Genomic DNA, 17,390 nt, shown 5'->3' on the forward strand with positions numbered 1-17,390 from the left:
GATCACCACCTGTGTTCCAGGTGCTGCTTTACAATTGGCATCTTACCATAGCAGTGTTTACAGGGCAGTGTGAAGTTAACTTCCACTTCCACGGGAGCAGCAGTGTGACACCCAGGGCTAGATATTAATGTCCCCACATGCCGGTGAATCTTTACTGGATTTGGTTTTTCTGATCAAGGGGGGGGATGACTATGAACCTGAAGGTTCTTTAACATTTAATAATTTTTTTTAGACTCAGTCAGTGGAGGGTGGCAGGTAAATTGTGATCCCACTGGATGACAAAGGTAGCCTCCTGCCCTCCATAGTACAACTTGAGCAAAGTCTGTCCCTGGCTCAGCTCCCATCCCTTCCCAGTCCACATACCTGACTGCTGGTGCTCATCTTCCCTTGGTTTTAGGCCAGGACAAAGAACAAGGAGATGAGAGTATTGTGTTTACTAATCTCCCTATTTTAGATGAACAGCTATTACTTCTGTGTGTGTGCGCACATGCGTGCGTGCGTGTATATATAGGTCAAATGTACAACTACCAAAACTAGTTCATGTTTGAGGATATAAACATGCCAGGGATATACCATGTTATCCACCATTTACATCTTTGGATTTTCTGGTTAACTGTTTGTACCTGACATCTGGTTTAACAGTTAAGCATGAAAAGACAAACATGATACACATGACATGGTCTTTTTTTTTTTTTTTTTTATATCAAGATGCCATAATAGAAAGGTTGGGCAGTTTTACTTTTTAATTTATTTTATAATTTTCCTGGGGGGGGGGGGGGGGGGGGGGTGCAGCTTGTGTATAATCTACATCACTCACGAGCAGAGTGAGAATGAACCAACTAGGTTGGGAAACTTTGATTTGGGGTAGTTTATTACCATCCTTTATTATTCAGACGTAAGGGTGCCCAGTCACATGTGACATTTATAAGCCACCAGCCTTCCTTCATTTTTCAGTGTGTTTTACTGTCAGATTCAGGTTCTTTTTTGACAGTGTCGTACCCTCCTGTTCTTCTTCCTGGCCGACAAGGAGCCTGTTCCAGAAACTTAGTCTTGTGTTTTTATACTTTTTCTGCTTTAAAAAAAAAAAAGTCATGAATATGTTGTCTCAGTATTTAAAAATAGGAGGTGGGAGACTGGGGGCTGCTTATGTGTTGCTGCTTGAGTTTATTCTTTTGTTCTTTACCTGAATTTTGTGATGATTTAACCACCTGTCAATCATCCCTGCCAAATGCTGTTGTTAGGCAGTCAGGAGAAAGGCTGGCCTCTCGGCTGCCTGTCTGGAGCATTGCTAGGACCATGCGCTGGCTCTTTTTCTGTTTGTTTGTGCACAAATTTGGCTGAAAATACAAAAGGAAAAAACAACTTAAGTCTCCTCATTATGTACAAATGATTTTTATTTCTAGTTTTTATTGTATTTTTAAATCCTGATTTTGGATGCTGAAGCAGTGATGTAAACAAAGGAACAGGAAAATCAAGCTGTATGCAAAGTCTGTAAATATGAAATGTGGGTTTGTTCATACTAGACTATACACATGCACAGGACTGGAAACTGTATTTGTAAACTAGCTTTGGTTTGTGTAATAAATTACTTTCTATAACACCCAGCGTCTATTCACTCTGATTTGGGCGCAGGGGGCTTTTAAGCTCCATCACTGTCTGTGTAATATCAATGGAGTGATGGATGATTGATTTTTATCTGACCAAGTGAGTTACAATCCTTCCTCTGATGATAGGCTGAGCATAACACAACTAAAACCTGGACAAATTGTTTTTTAAAAAACTGTTTAGTCATCATCATCAACAGGAGTTGCATTTTGGGTCTGACCTTCTTAACAAATGACTCTTCAAATCACATCTGTCCTCCTAATGTAGTCCACAACAGGCATATATTATAATTGAGGGCACAGCATGAACTGGAGATTTAGGTGAATCACCCACCCTCGAAATGAGGATTTGTAGGGCAGCAACTGAAACTACATTTTAATAAGTTTCCTCATCTCACATTCGTTACACCATCAAATCCCAAACTTTCAACCTACCTCCACCAACCCATGTGAGGATTATGGGTTCATTATATTGCAAAACATATACAGATAATGCTGTAGTTCTACTAGTGACACATGTGGCAGTGAGTTTAAAAATCTTGTTCAGAGCTGTAGTTCATTCCAACAATATAACTGCACAAGACAACAAAGAACCCAACCAGCATTTAAGATTACTGGCCTGCAGAATGTGGAGGTGCCAGCTATTGTTATTTTTTATTATGTGGTTTCTCAAATAGTTGTTTAATATGAAACCTCTACAAACCACATACTGAAAACTCAGAGCATTTCACACATCAATGTCAGATCAATTATTTGTCTTTAAATACATTGCACTTTGCCAGAAAGTCATAAAAATTCGATGTATCATCCTGTAAGTGCAGATTCTGTAGTTCATCTAATCCACATTCCTGCAGTCACCACAGACGAAGCCTAAAATCCAGGCAGAATACTGATCACTAGGATGTTTGCTGGCTGAAGACACACCGCACCACTCAGAGATGTGAATGTGTAGGATGCTGAGGTGAGGCAATTTCAGCCTGTGTGGGATGATGCTGGATGTTGTGGAGTAAGATCGAGGAGCTGCAGGTGCGTGCAGAGAGTGTGGAGCTGCTGTGGAACAACAATAAAAGCCAGCAGTTGTGTAAGGCCGTGTGGAGGAGTGACAATCCCGGACTAAAACGAATGAATGTATGAGCAGGACAGTGCTTATAAGGATCATGCATTAACATTAACTTTTTCAACTAGAAACATATACATTTCTCTTTACATGCAGCACATCCAGTGGTTTCTAATTAGACTGGCATGAACCTCCATGAACTCACTCGTACTTTGATGTAGCACAAATGGTAAAAATCTCTCCATGTCTGATTCTGCTTTGAATTACCAGGGACTTTAATAAACCCTGATAATATACTCATAAAAGCCATAATTTCTTAGCACAGCCAGCAATAAATGACCAAACTCATCTGTCATTATTCTGGTGCCACTGGTGGCACTGAGGATGAGAGGGCTCAATAAGAGAAAACAGCCACTTTGACTGGCGTTCAGAGAAGAAGCTCAATAACACCAGAGCTCAAGGCAAAATGCTGTGACAGAAGGATATTTTATACAAGACAGGAGAGCAAATAGATATTTGTAAAATCCTTTTAAAAAGTGTTTTGCACCACTTCGAAGTTTCGTTCTGTACACTGGAGGCTTTGCGGCTGTTATTCCTTTCATACTGCTCAGGACATCTTATTACATCAGAGAGGTGCCTGGAGGGATGGTTAGCAGCTCATAAAGGAGCCTCGTGTGGTATGATTGGAAGAGGAGGAGGAGGTGGGATAAACAGGCATAGAAAACGAAGGACGGCTAGTGGGAGGAGGCCTCCAATGATGGATTGCAGGAACCACGGGGTGGATGTGAGAGGAAACAAGAAGTCAGCTTGTGTTTCTCTGACTGAGAACGGCTCCGTACGAATCAGAGGAGGCCCCCTTTTAACCTTTCAGTGTAACGAACAAACAGAAAGCAAAAAAAAAAAAAACACACCATCAGCCAGAACACTGTCAGTCACTGGGCACTAACAAGGTGCATCTCACATCTGGTTTCCCAATGACAGACAATTGAAAAATAACTTCCAAATTCCACTGTATTTATCTTCTTCAGTAAAGCCAAACAGCTGCAAAACTAGAGAGCTGTGACAAGAACCAGCTGCCTTTTCACAACAGCGAACAAGGCTAATGGAAAAATGCTGTCCACACATTGTCCTTTGTTAGCTGTTGCTCAAATCGTTGTTTAATGTGAATCTGTACAGAAACACACACTGAAAACCAGCAGCATTTTCTAAATTGAAACACTTTGCAGACGACCATGATAAACTATGAGATTACCCATGCATTAGCTAGAAGATGGAACTAGGCCTGACTCTGAGAGATCAGTAGCACTTGGCTTTGTTATTTTTTGTGGTTGACCAGCTCAGAAAATAGAAACCGTGTACAAATATTCCCAAAACAAATAAACAAATACGGCTGCAAAAGTATGGTAACAGCACATCTGGCATGCAAAGTCCACAAAAAGCATTCAGATGTTTACCGCCCTGTGATCTCAAATGTCATGTTGGTTACTAAACAGACAACACCTGTATCTGCTCTGCTGGGGAAAGTGTTTTGTAATGGGTTGATTTAAGTGTTTTCATCCTCCATGTCTACAGCAGGAACTTGGCTCACGGGACCTGAGCTGCTATTCCATGACAATGTTACACCAAAATCATGTCCAACTGCATCTTTTTCAACAGTCAGAGGCACAAAGACTGAAAACAGAGATGACTGTCTGCAGCCACCATGCTGACCTCAAACACATCATGGACAACGTGCTGGCAAAGGGGCCCAGATCAGTCAGCTACATGTGCCCGAGACAAAGATATTACAATTCATTTAACATTGTATTGTGGCTCTTCGTCATTTAATTAAAACATCGTCTCCTCTGCTCACAGCTAATTTTATGGTCTGCCTATAAAGGAAACGACTGGGGCTCTCTGGAGAGACGTGCATCGAAACCAAAGAGTCAAGAAGGGAAGGAAGGAAGTTCGTCACTGCCTACTCCACCCTAACTGGCGGCAGGGCATCACGTAAGACACAATGCAGTCACTGGTGCAGCACTTGTAGAGGGCTGAGATGGGGGGGAGGCTGCTGCTGCTGCTGCTGTTGCTGAGAGAGACGAGCCTGAGCTCCGTTTATTTCTCTCGCTGTCTCCTTCTCCGCCTGCTCCTCCGGCTGCCGGTCAGAAAGGACTAGAGCGCACAGCAGCTCAACCGCCCGTTTATATACCGCTCTATTTTTAGCCCTGCGCGAGCCTGACTATTTTTAACCAATATGAGCTCATCGCCCGCCAGAACTGTCCAATAGGATGAGAGGGAGAAGATGGGAAGCGACCAATGGGAGGCAGGGAGAGGAACGAGTGGGCGGGTTACACAAGGATCTGTTCTCTGGAAAAACAAAGACCATTCACTCCGTCGCTTTTCCAAAGTACCAGAAGCTTTTGAGAGCCACCTAGAGAGCAGGTTTATTTGGAGTTTTCAAGCTAATTGTTTCTTTAGCCTCGGAGGGGTAACTTCTGTGCTGGCTAGTAATTATTGATAAAACAGTTACTTTGTCAGCATTTGACAACAAACCCCATATTCTTGCTGAAGTCAGTCATTCCCCTTGCCCTTTAAATTCTGCAGGTAGAAAAAAGTCCATCCAATTCCAAAAGCTCCCAAAATACAGATGTTTGGCTACTGTTTGTGTGACAACCAGCCTATGTGTTATGGGCTGCAATTTTCCCAAAATTCTTTGTGCCCGAACAAGACTAGACTAATTTGGAGTGATGTTAAAAGTGAGCTGACAACGTCCGATCTGGAGGCATAAATATTTATATTTGTTACTTACAGTAACATTTACCCTTAATTTTACTCCCTTGTCTGGAACTGAGTCCCACAATACTGTGGCATGATAACTTTAGCCCAGTACAGGCTTACTCCTGAAACAAAACAGTCTTGCGAGGATACAGACATTCTGCAACTCAGTCTGAGCTATTTTGTGTGTATGATCCCAGTTGTGTCAGATAAACACACGGGTGAACACATGGACACACAGACGGCTGGACAAATGTTGGATGAACTCCCAGAATTAAACAACTGGTGATGTTTAGGAAAGCTATTATGTAATAGATGAAGAAATGGTAACCATGTGGCTGAACCCTTTTACTAACTTACCAGCCATTATGTAGTTTGCTGTGCTTGTGTATAGTAAGATCATATAGATAGTTTTAACATTAAAACGGAACATATTTGATTGGTAGTTACTTAAAAAAAGAATTCCTATGGAATGCATCGCTTAAATACACGATCTTTGTTGATGACTTTAGACTGGTAGGACTGGCTGCTGTGTCTCTGTCTGGGGTGTATTTTTTGTTATGACTTTGGATGGAGGCTATGACATGGATTGCCCCATGATCGTGAGTCATCCACACACCCACCTATTCTGTTGTTGCCCCAAGTTTTATTTTTAGAGTCTCCTCATTGAAACACAACGCCCAGTGACCGATCAGCCTCTGTTTTCTCTCGTGGGACAACAGTTTATCTCCATGACACATTTCACTTAAAAAAAAAAAGAAAGAAAAGAAAGAATCCATACTGGTTTGTTCGTCCTCAATTGAGCGCAGTCACTTATTGTTTAACTTCTAAATCTTAACTAGGTTACAACCACAGTGGTAATGCTCTTATTTTGTTGTAGTTTCACTACCTCTATAAGCAACCAAGCGCGCTCCCGTCAGCCGCGCCCCCACACAAAAGGTTTCAACACATCACGATGGGAGCGCGCAGGACGGTCAAACCCAAACACACTTCCTTCAGAATACCAACACCACCCTGTCGTTAACGCCAATACATCTGCTAAAGACTTTGCTTTGATTCTCTTGGCCAGGTTTAAAAATATGTAGCCCCAATGAAAATTACAGGCTACTACATAAAGCTTTTAACTATGTACACACTCTGTGTTGCTATTGTAGTGATTACAATCTGAGACTAAAACATAGCTATTATTGCTGTCAAGAGTCACTTACAAATCGCATTTATCAATGGAGTCAACTTCTCTCCACAGTTTTATTACATCTGGTAGGAGAAACTGTTATTATATTTCATTATTGGAGAGAACTCAACTGCAGCATGTTGAATAATATTCATTAAAAATACATTAAGCATTTAGGTATTTGAAATATCGTTGGAATACATATCATATGTTACATTTGCAGGTAGTATCTGTTTACCTTTATTATTTTAAATTGTGGTTTGAACATATTACAGCCTGAATGACCACCTCCTGGTAAAGTACACAATCTTACACGGACCTCTAGCGGTACAAATATGTCATCACATATGAGCCAGTCAGAAATCATTGCTTCTCTGCTTTAACGCTGCAGCAGTTTTCTCCACTTTGTCCACGTGAAAAAAAAAGCGTCTTATTTAAATAAATCAATAAAAAAGGACGAAATATTTACTGCTAGTTTCCTATACGAACCAAGTCGCGCCGAAAGAGTCTCGCGGGATTACGACTTTTGAGAAATGCGAGGCAAGTGGCGCGAAGAAGCGCAAGATGGCAGCACGGTTCTTGTTGGGTGAAGAAGGAGTTTGTGAGGTTCACAGACGCTTCACAAAGCTGCAGGGACAAATTAGGACAAATGATGGTGAGCTCTTGCATCTCATTATGCTGGATGTGGAGTGTTTTACATTTCTCATCGTCCACAGAAACTTCAAAAATGATACTATACAACTAAGATCTCTGGTATTAAGGTTGTTGTCCTTTAAGAAATGTTTATGTGCTTTAAACGGTTGTTGTGTTAGTTAGTTGGCACAATAACAAAACAAAAACAACAAACAACTTAAGTTGTCTTTTAACAGAAGGCATTAACGTTAACGTTAGTAACATTTATATAGTTTACCTTTAATGTTAATATAATCTAGTGAATTTTCAAACTGAACATGGTTTAAAAAAGCTTATATTTTCCACCATTTTATACACTTTTAAGTGATTTCTGTTCAGAAGGAAGGTTCAGGCTAATCACCAATCCAAACCATTATGAGTCCTCTTGTTAAATAAAAACTACAAATATTTATTTTAAAAATAGCTTCTGTTTTCTTCCACTGCTCAACAGACCCTTAGTGTTAATGTTACACTTCGACATCCAGTTATTTGCAGGCATCAATGTCAAATAACATTGTTTAGGTTTTGACAAACACCTTAAAAAAGTCTTGTTTCTCTTCATATCACTTACATCAACTTGACAACCATTATTATCATAAACACTGTGAATTAGTGACATTTCAAATCAGCCTAAAACAGGGGCATAGACCTCATCAAACTAAACAAACAGAACAACAAGATCACTATAAGTGCTCATTAACTGATGCATTTTCACTCCACTCACGAAACACAGGGAATGTGCGTGAGTTAATGGCTGTCTGTGTGCCTGTGTGGCTTGTAGACAATGGCGGCGGCAGCCTCTGAGCCCAGTAATGATCACGCTATTGCACTAATTGACGTCACTTGTCAGAGAAATCAGAGGCTTTTTGTGCAGGCTAGGTGGGAGGTCATTAATTGTAATGAGTAAGCTGACTGATCAGGTAAGATTGGTGACAAGTTTCTAATTATCCTGTCTTAATGAAGTGAGTGTGTAGGAGGCGTGTTTTATGGCCCAATGTGACAAAAGTAGCATTTGGATATTTTAAACTGACATACCTTGTTCTGTGTCTTTCCTCCTCAGAGAAATTATGGTCACAGGTCCAACCCCATAAGAAGAACATGCATATGAGGTCTTACTTTTTGTTGTGCTCATTTTGTTTGCCTTAGTAGTACGGTCATTGCTGACATGTCAAATAAAAGGTTTTATGAGATTCTTACTCAATTGCACTTTTTACTGTTTGACCGTTTGTAAAAAATGCAAAAGTGCATTTTTACTCATATGTCCAAATGGTGACTGCAGAGTCCAGTGTTTGCTATTCTAACAGCTTGCCAGAACTATCAAACATAACCTTTACATTTCACCTAATTTGCAGATTCTCTGTGGCTAAGATTGGAGTGCAGCGATCGTCTGTAAATCTTAGACGTTATATTTTGTATATGTGTTGTATTTTTGAATCTCTGGTGTGTAAGAGCACCACACCTTCAGCCCTTATGCATGCACCAGAGTAATGTGTATGACAATAGCTTAAACGTTAAGTGTTTTAACAGTTTAATCACTAGTTGATAAAGTACACAGGTCCTTCAGCCAGTATACAAATAAAACATGGACATCTGCAGTTTTAATTGCAAATATTCGCTGGTATATTCCTACATACAAGACCTGGCTTGGGTGGTTAGTCTCATCAGAGATGGCAGCGCCAAAGAAAAGGAAAAAATGATCAACTGAACATTCAAATGAACAAAGTCATAGTAATACCTACACTGCTTGATCAACCGGTGATCCTGGATTGGCTTAACACAGGTGCCACTGCAATGGGAGGTAAGCAGTAAAGGTAGGGATTTCTATCATTTCTTGTAATCTGTATTAATTAGATAAATTAATTGGCCAGTGGGTTTAACCAGATTTGCCACCAACCACTTAAAAGCAGCATTAGGGTATGTAAACACCAGGTTAGAGAACATATAATGATATAATTAAACTGCTTGCTCCTATAAAAATGAACTGAACTAATTATACAATAACAAACAAGTCTGGAGAATAAATCATTGATGAATAAGCAATCCTTGGAGGGACTAGATACTTTTTCATTTGCACATAACCTCAATTCATTATTTATCTCAGAGAATGAATAAATTGTCTCTGCTAGCCTGTGATTGAACTTGAGCTGGTGAAAAATTTAGCCTGTGCTGCTGTACCCCAGTGAGCTGCTATCTAATGAAAATAACAGCAAGGAAGAAGGCACAGGGTTTAATAATTGCATTTGGGTTAGGAGTGGAAACAGAATAATGAGAAGGAAATAGAGAACCATGTTTGGTACAGACAGAAAGAAGCTGAAGGTTTGTTTTAGAATCAACTGTAAGATCTTATTCATTTTAATGAACTTCATGTCTTGGCCTGTGATTACTGCAGTCCTCTTGAGTTACTCTACCCTGATCAACCTGCGTGTTGTCTGAGATCTTGAGCCAGAAGCCAATTGGGTTTTCTTATGCAAAGACTGAACAATAAAGGCTGTCAACAGTTTATCATCAGACATCTCAGGTCTAGAAAGATCTCGGACTTGCGAAGTCAGTATCATAGTTTAAACCACTTCTAAAAACCTACCTTCACTGAAGGTTTTTTAATTATTTCTTTTAACTGGCTGTTGTGGCTGACAGTAATAGGCATATGTGTTGGAATTCATATATAGAGTACTTTTGGTATTTTTTTGTGATTGTAATTTTTCTTGTGTTTTATTAGTCACTTGCTACCTAATTTTCTGTTTACTATTGATTGTGAGTCCTTTATAAGGCTTGGAGTAATCACTGTTTCAGATAAGTGTTATAAATTACAAAGAAATAAACAAAGTGGGTGATTGAGTGAGAGAGTGCAAAAGGAAAAAACAGGGAAAAGAAAAGCGAGAGTGTGAGAAAATGGGAGTGAGCGTGAGAGTGACAAGAATAAAGATGAAAGCTGATTTGTCTCTGATTTCCACTGGCTAGGTTTTCCTGGAGCAGTGAAGAGGCGTGTTTGCATTTGTGTGTGTGCAGGGTGGCCACAGTGATGTAGGATCTTTCTCCCTCCGCCTCCCAGAGAAAGAGAGAGAGAGGGAGAGAGGGAGCAGAGTCACACGCAGAGACGAGCTGGGACGAGAAACAGAACAGAAGAGAGCTGTCAAGCTGCGAGGAGGCAGCAGAGAGGCGACTTAGTTTTTTCTTCAAATACATTTTCCCCTCTATCTCTGAAGCGCACACACACGCTTAAGAAATATAAACTCGCAAACACATAGATGGTGAAGTGTGTGTGAGTGCTGCCGTTACCTCCTTACAAGGTGCGGTGAATTATTGTTTTTAGGATCTGGACTTACTCAAGCCTGACATACCTGGACTGTAAGAGTGTTTGGATTCAGCATCTTTAAACTCACACTAATTAGATTTGATTTGCTTTGAACAGTGCAACATCTTGCACTAAGTGTGTGTCTCTGAGTGTGTGTTGGGATTCCACCTGAATGCAGAGAAATCTTCACTGAAACTGCTTTGGCTTGAATTTGTAAGATTGGACTCACACTTGGACTCAGTGTTTGTTTGTGTGTGTGAGGAAGAGGATGCGTTTGCTGGTGGCAGTGGTCCTGCTAGCCCACCTCGGGGCTACCAGAGCATGGAGAGCATCTCAACCAAGACTGCAATTCACACACACTGGTAAGATTTCTTTTCTTGTTTTTAGTAAGTCATTGATTTTAATGTCCAATAAATCTCACACTTTCTCCACACACACACACACACACACACACACACACACACACATATGCAGATGCAGATGATGAGAAACATGCACGTCTTTGCATTTTTCACTTTTCTTTCATTAATGACCTGTTATTCAATATGTTGAGCACCTGTATTTGCCTTTTTTGTTCCATTCCCACATCGTCTCATTTCCTCCATCTCTGTAATCACCTGTATTAAATTAATCCTCTTCCAGTAGTTTGCAATGGGTGTGAAGCCTTGCCTTTAGCCCCTTCCCATTTTAGTGTGTCCTCACACCATGAGATCTCATTAGAAGTGCAATCATTTTTGTGGTCATTTTCATTTGCTAATGCAGTTATAATGCCAGATATCCCCTATTCCTAGATTTAAAAATGGAACCTGCATATTAAAGGCTGCTGCCAAGGTTCTAAGTCACCTTAAAGGAAAATTCCACCTCATTATCACTACTTGTTTATAGTTTTTTCCATTGTTCTTTTCAGTTAGAATAAAACTGTATTTATTAATGGAGCTGATAAAATCTGGTAACCTAGCGACATCACAACAGCCCAACAGGTCAGACGAAGCAAGAAACAGAAGCAGTAGGGTGGTGAGGCCGGTTGTAAACACAGTTTAGACAGATTACAATAGAGTACACTACTTCCTTTGGGTATAAAAATAAAAGTGAGTGTCACTAATAACCTCATATTGTATAGAAAACACAATTACAAAAGCACACAGGTCACAGGTGAACCAGTCAAACCTGGGGGGTTGTTTAAAAGCTGTTACATTTTCTGACTACACGTGTTTCCTTCCCTTTTAGGCTTTTTACCAATGTCACTGCATTCCCAGATTGCAGCAGTCAACTTGATACAGTGTGATTGTTCCTGTTAGAAATGATAGGCAAATATGAAAACAAGTCAAGTTGTAATAAACTATAAACAAACAAAAACTCCCCACTGAATTATTCTTTAAAATCTTAGGGGCAGATATTGTTTGGCTGAAGTATGGCATTAGAATCAATAGCAGTCTTTTCCAAAACAGAGACAGTGCTAGTGCAACAAGAAAACTGTCAGATGCAGATTTAAAATGCTTTTTAAATGCCTTTTCATTAATTTTCCATAAAAATCAAATATTGTGCCGCTAGCAGTCTGGCAATTAAGTTGCATACCTGGCTGACTTCTGGAAAGGACGAACAACCCCAGTATTTGGAGTCAGTTGTCTGTGTCTGTTAGTTTCAGTTATGGTTCAGTGATGGCAGAAGTCCCAGATCCAGATCACCATCACATTAATTATTGTTTGGCTCCAGGCCCATCTGTCCCCCACAGTGGAAAATGTGCAGAGAGACAAAACAGAACCTCCTTTAAAAAGGTGAAAGGAAAAGAAACTAAGAACTTAAAATTTCAGATTTATCTAGTGTACATTCTGCATGAATCTGCTGGTGTATTTCGCCCTTTTTTCCCTCAGCCTCTTGTGTTTCTCTTTATGCACTCCTGCGACTGTGTTACACATTGTATGAACACATACTGCTGCTGCTGAAGAGGAGCACTGTCTCTGCCATCAGGAGATTGATGCATGGTTGGATTGGAGTTGACGGGTCCCCTTAAAGGGTGAGGTGGCGTTGCACAAGCATCTAACACCGTGTCGACACAGAAGACAGCGTGAGTGGCATGTTAGCAGAGCAGCAGCAGCAGCAGCAGCTCTAGTGTTTCGTGTGTGTGTACACAGGAGGCGCTCAGGCACAGCACTGAGCGTAGGTAACCTGCATTTTAAAAGCACTCAGCTCAATACACTGAGGTTCAATGCGTAAAATGCAGAAAAATTGACTTGATGTGTAAAAAATATGCTGGAAGGCAAGTTTAAGGGCCACGTAGACAGAGAGATTGACTAAAGTGGATCAGTGGATGAAACACTTTGTGTGTATACATGCCTTGATAGTTGTGTGCCGTGTATTTTAATGTTCAGGAGCAGCAGTGGGGTGTGGTATGAAGAAGAAAGATTAAGACCTGACTGTTGTTGGACAGACACTGTCTGTAATGCTCTGTGAGTTGTCGTGAAGCAGTAGGGTAGGATTCAACACTTTGACCCATGTTGGGTTTTGTTTTTGGGGATAATACATGTGATGGTCAGAAGTAATGTGAAAGCACAGATCTGCATCTTCCAATTAAAAGAGGATTTGAACTTCGATCTTGTGCTGGCTTAGCTGTATTTATGGTGAACCCCCTTCTTATTGAAAGCTACTTCGTGGCAACCAGCCCTTTAGTTACGGAAACTCCTGTACGTACAACTCCCTTTAATCATGTTTACCAGTAGGAAACCAGCTGATTGCATGTTCTTACATAAGCTGTAAGCGTAAAGGGTCTGTGGAGTAGATGTGATAAAGGTTAGTCAGTCATGACCTAGAAGATACAGAGGGGGAGAAGGGAAACCTTGTTGGATTCTCCCACGTGGGAATTTAGATGAAATAAAATCTGAACACTGAAGCTGTGTGTGTGTGTTTGTGAGCGCACATGAACTATGTTTATGTATCCATGAGTGTATGTGTGTCACTTTGAAGATATGAGCTTATGTGTGTGTACTTAAAATGAGTTCCAGGATCTCTGCCCACCTAATGCATTGTTGTGTTTTCTGCTGCGGCAGATCCTGATGTCTTTGAACAACAGAGGTTTGGAGCATGTTTTCTATCTACTGTGACTCATCTTGTCCTTAAAAAGAGAGAGAGAAAGAAGAAAAATATGTGTGACGTGTGTAGGGATTGTGGAAGGCTCCGTGTCGATCATCAGGCCTGTGTGTTAGTATGTGTGTGCTTTACCTTTCTCTCTGGGAGAATACTGTGGTTATTTCCCTTCTCATCACCACAGAGGTTTTTCTGTTGTGGAATTGCTGTAATTTGCAAATGGTTGGAGTGTGTTCTTATTGTAGTGTGTTGTACTGCAACCCACTGTAAAACTCTTGTTGCTTTTAGCAGAGGATGTTTCTAATCTATCAACCTGTGTTATGGGCCCAACACACTTCCTCTGCTAACCACCCCAGATGGGACTCGAACCCACAATCCCTGGCTTAGGAGGCCAGTGCCTTATCCATTAGGCCACTGGGGCTTTGCTGAGTCATACTAGACCAACTGTCTTGGTATCCATATTGTTCCACTATAAAGCAAACGCATGAGAATGAGCTCTAATAGACTGGCAGTCTGTGGTGGGGATACTCCCCCTTTTGTCCAATGTCAGCTGGGATTTCATGCTTTCACCATGTCTTGTTGCACGTCACTAAGATCAAAGTTGACCTTTCAGGTCTTTTGCATGTAAGAGCAGAATCATGAGCAACCTGTGGAAACATCTAGTGAAAGTCCATCACAGGTATCAATATCAGTTTTGAAAAAAACAAAACAGAACAAACCTAGCCATGCCCTTCCCTGCTCCTCATTGTACCAGATCTGTTATTTACCACTAGTTTGTCTTCCTTTCTTGAATAGACATATAATTCACATGATTCATGTATGCAATGATTATTTAGCTAGAAATATTATATGATATTTGTGGATTTCTGACTATTTAAATTAATTTCACAGCCTAGTGGGTGGAAATCCATTTACTGTCTCAGAGATTATATTTGTTCATATTGGTGAATCGTAATCAGACAGACTGACCAGAGAGCTTTGTACGTCTGAAGAAAAAAAAAAAAAAACAGCTTTAAATACTTAAATACATGGCTGATTACCTCCTAACGCCCACAGTCTCTCTCTTAATGACTATATTATGGCAGTTATTCACTCAAACTTCATATCGCCCTCTAGGATTCAGCTAACACACACACACACACACACACACACACACACATACTTCTAATGAGTCCATTATCCCAGCCATTCAGTGTGATTTTCTTGATGATAGATGGCAGTTAGAGATACCATTTCTGTACCACACACATTTACAGAAGAGACATTTTTCTTGCAGTGTAGTAGGTGAAAGGCACTGTGGTCCACTTACACGTAACTGTTGAACTAATCACACTAGATTCATCATGTGGAAGCAAACACACACACAAGTACCCTTGGCTAAAACTGCAGTTACACTCACAGGTAAACATACAAAAATGTGAGAAGCTCCAATACACCTTGTTATACTTAGTGAACACATACAACAAAAATATGCAGAATCACCTTAACTGCTGTCATTGTGCCATCAGCATCTATTTGAGAGATTAAACTGTAAATGTTTCAGAGGAGGTTTGGATTTGTTATTAAGCCAGTGGATCAGTTTCCTTACATGGAGGCTCAGTTATCTTTAGTTCATACAGTATTCATACACTTCAGCTGGTTTGCCGACAGACCTTTAATGTTATGTTATCGTAGGAAACTTAAGGAGTCTCAAACAGCTGCTTCCATATAAAACCCAGATGAACTGGCTGTTCTTGATAAAGTAGAGGGCTGTTGTGTAGTTGTCTGTGAGAGAAACAAGCTTACACACAAAAAAAGCAACTGACAAAAAGAAAATGTAGACTACAAACATCAACCTTATAAAACTGCTGTTTTGGCATCTCGTTGGCTAGTTAATATTTCAGCTTCAGCTATAGAAGCTGTGAAATATATCTTTAACACCTTTGTTTAGTTTTTGGCACTGCATTGCTGAATGTAAAAGTGTATTCTTGAGTTTTAACCCTGTCTCTCTAAGAATCCCACACATGAAACTATAATCTGAAGTAAAATTCTCAACTGACGTGCAACTCAATATACCAGGGTTCCTGTATTAAGTTCCAGTTTAATTTTAGCTTTTACATGCTCGGAAAATTCCTTGCGGTGTGAGGATGCACTTTAAGAAGTGAAACCTGGGCCTTGGTGTATTTTGCACAGCTTCCCTCTCGTTCTCCGGCCTCACCTTCCTCTTCCCTCTATGTACTAATAAAGGACAAAAGCCTTCAGCACAATATTAAAAACCAAGAGATATTTCAGTATTCATTTATTCTTTCAGATCTGCTTCTATCTAGGCCAGTGCTTTCCAGGCTTTGCGTTAGGGCTGTTGCTCAGATGTGGATTTCACTGGGATGGTTATCTGGTACAGAATCAGGATTATTAATTATTTTTTCCAACAGTGACGCTGCCATTACTTGTCACTATTGAAGTAAATAGTTTGCTCCTCCCACACTTAGAACATCTCAAGGAAGGTATTACTCAGGAAGATTTTGTTTTATGTACTAATTTAGCAAATAGTTGTAGATTCTTGAAAATACTACTTGCGCTAGCCTTCTCTGCTGTTTAAAATCTCTTTTCCAAAATATTTGCCAATCCATATGTTCTTGCAACTAAACTTTAAGTCCTCACTAAGACATAAGAGCCCTTGATTAGGGGGCTTGGTGCTTGAGGGTTTTCTCCTCTATCTGGACAGAGATAGCTGGAGTCTTAATTACACCCTTGTTTTGGCAACAACAGCCCCTGACAACAGTGGACATGCTGTAAATTCACCCTTGAGAAGTTTTGGGTGTTAGTATCAGAAGCTTTCTTTAGCCTGAAGACTGTAATTAAGTAAAAACAAACAAACAAACAGAGCTGAGGTTCTCAGCTCTAAAGTATTTTATATATCTCTGCCTCTCACTGTGCATCAGCATTTCGTACCTACAGTATAATACATTCAGGATACATAAGAGAAGCTACTACTCAGGTGCTGTCATCAGGGGATTTAACTTTAGGGCATTGTTTGGTGTTAGTTAAACTCAACTTTAAAGATCTTAAGAAATGCCAAAATAAAACCTGAACAAGCAGCTAAAGGTTTTTAATTACAAGACAAAATAAATCTATGTCTTTGTCATATTGGCTGTAAAAACCTTTACTAACCCAGATCTGGATTGCCTAGTTTGTTTTGGAAGCATTCCTTTGACTTTAGCTCCATGTGGGAATTAATCCACAAAGGCACACTTGACTTGTTGGCCAGATGGAAGCCAGAAGCAGACGGGTTCAACAGTGCTAAGACTAACTCTAACCAATAGTTTACCTCATTAGCTGTAGATTAGGGCAGGCTGGAGACACAGGATACAGAGGATATAGTGGATGCTGACAGAATCATTCCCAGGGAAATATCTTAGCTGTCATTTCTTCCAGATTGTTTCAGGAAATATAATATATGTGTTTTCTCTGAAACTCTTTCTCATACAATAATATAAGCTTCTCATAGTAACTTGTCTGCAATATCATATGAAAAGGTATTACTTATCAAAAGATAAGTCGTTTTTACATTCCAAGGCAAAGCAGTAAAATGCCAAAATAAGCAGGTGCCCTTTAAGAAGCACATCATGTAATTTTTTTTTTTTGCAGCTCGGTATAGGCCAGACAATAGAGACAGAAAAAGATGACATTTAAAATTGTATTTACTTTGAATTGCAGGTATCTACTATTCTGGTTTAGTTTTTTACACCACTTCTACATTACTCCCTCTAAACTACA

General features: G+C 40.1%; 1 protein-coding gene, 1 long non-coding RNA gene and 1 other non-coding gene across 3 annotated transcripts in view; 2 read left to right on the forward strand and 1 right to left on the reverse strand.

Moving 5' to 3' along the window:
* The first annotated feature begins 7,124 nt into the window (after positions 1-7,124).
* Positions 7,125-8,457, forward strand: LOC113146015 (uncharacterized). The gene is made up of 2 exons (XR_003297308.1): positions 7,125-7,244; positions 8,322-8,457. It is a non-coding gene; the product is annotated as an uncharacterized LOC113146015 (long non-coding RNA).
* Positions 8,458-10,821: 2,364 nt separating this feature from the next.
* sema3h (sema domain, immunoglobulin domain (Ig), short basic domain, secreted, (semaphorin) 3H) overlaps positions 10,822-17,390 on the forward strand; it is a 47,711-nt gene continuing 41,142 nt past the window's right edge. Inside the window, exon 1 of the mRNA XM_026333349.1 lies at positions 10,822-10,915. Coding sequence (XP_026189134.1) covers positions 10,822-10,915 — 94 coding nt within the window. The remainder of the gene's footprint in view (positions 10,916-17,390) is intronic.
* trnar-ccu (transfer RNA arginine (anticodon CCU)) lies at positions 13,983-14,055 on the reverse strand. Its single transcript has one exon. It is a non-coding gene; the product is annotated as a tRNA-Arg (tRNA).

Source organism: Mastacembelus armatus, chromosome 7 (assembly GCF_900324485.2).
Source record: "Mastacembelus armatus chromosome 7, fMasArm1.2, whole genome shotgun sequence".
NCBI classification, from domain to species: domain Eukaryota; kingdom Metazoa; phylum Chordata; class Actinopteri; order Synbranchiformes; family Mastacembelidae; genus Mastacembelus; species Mastacembelus armatus.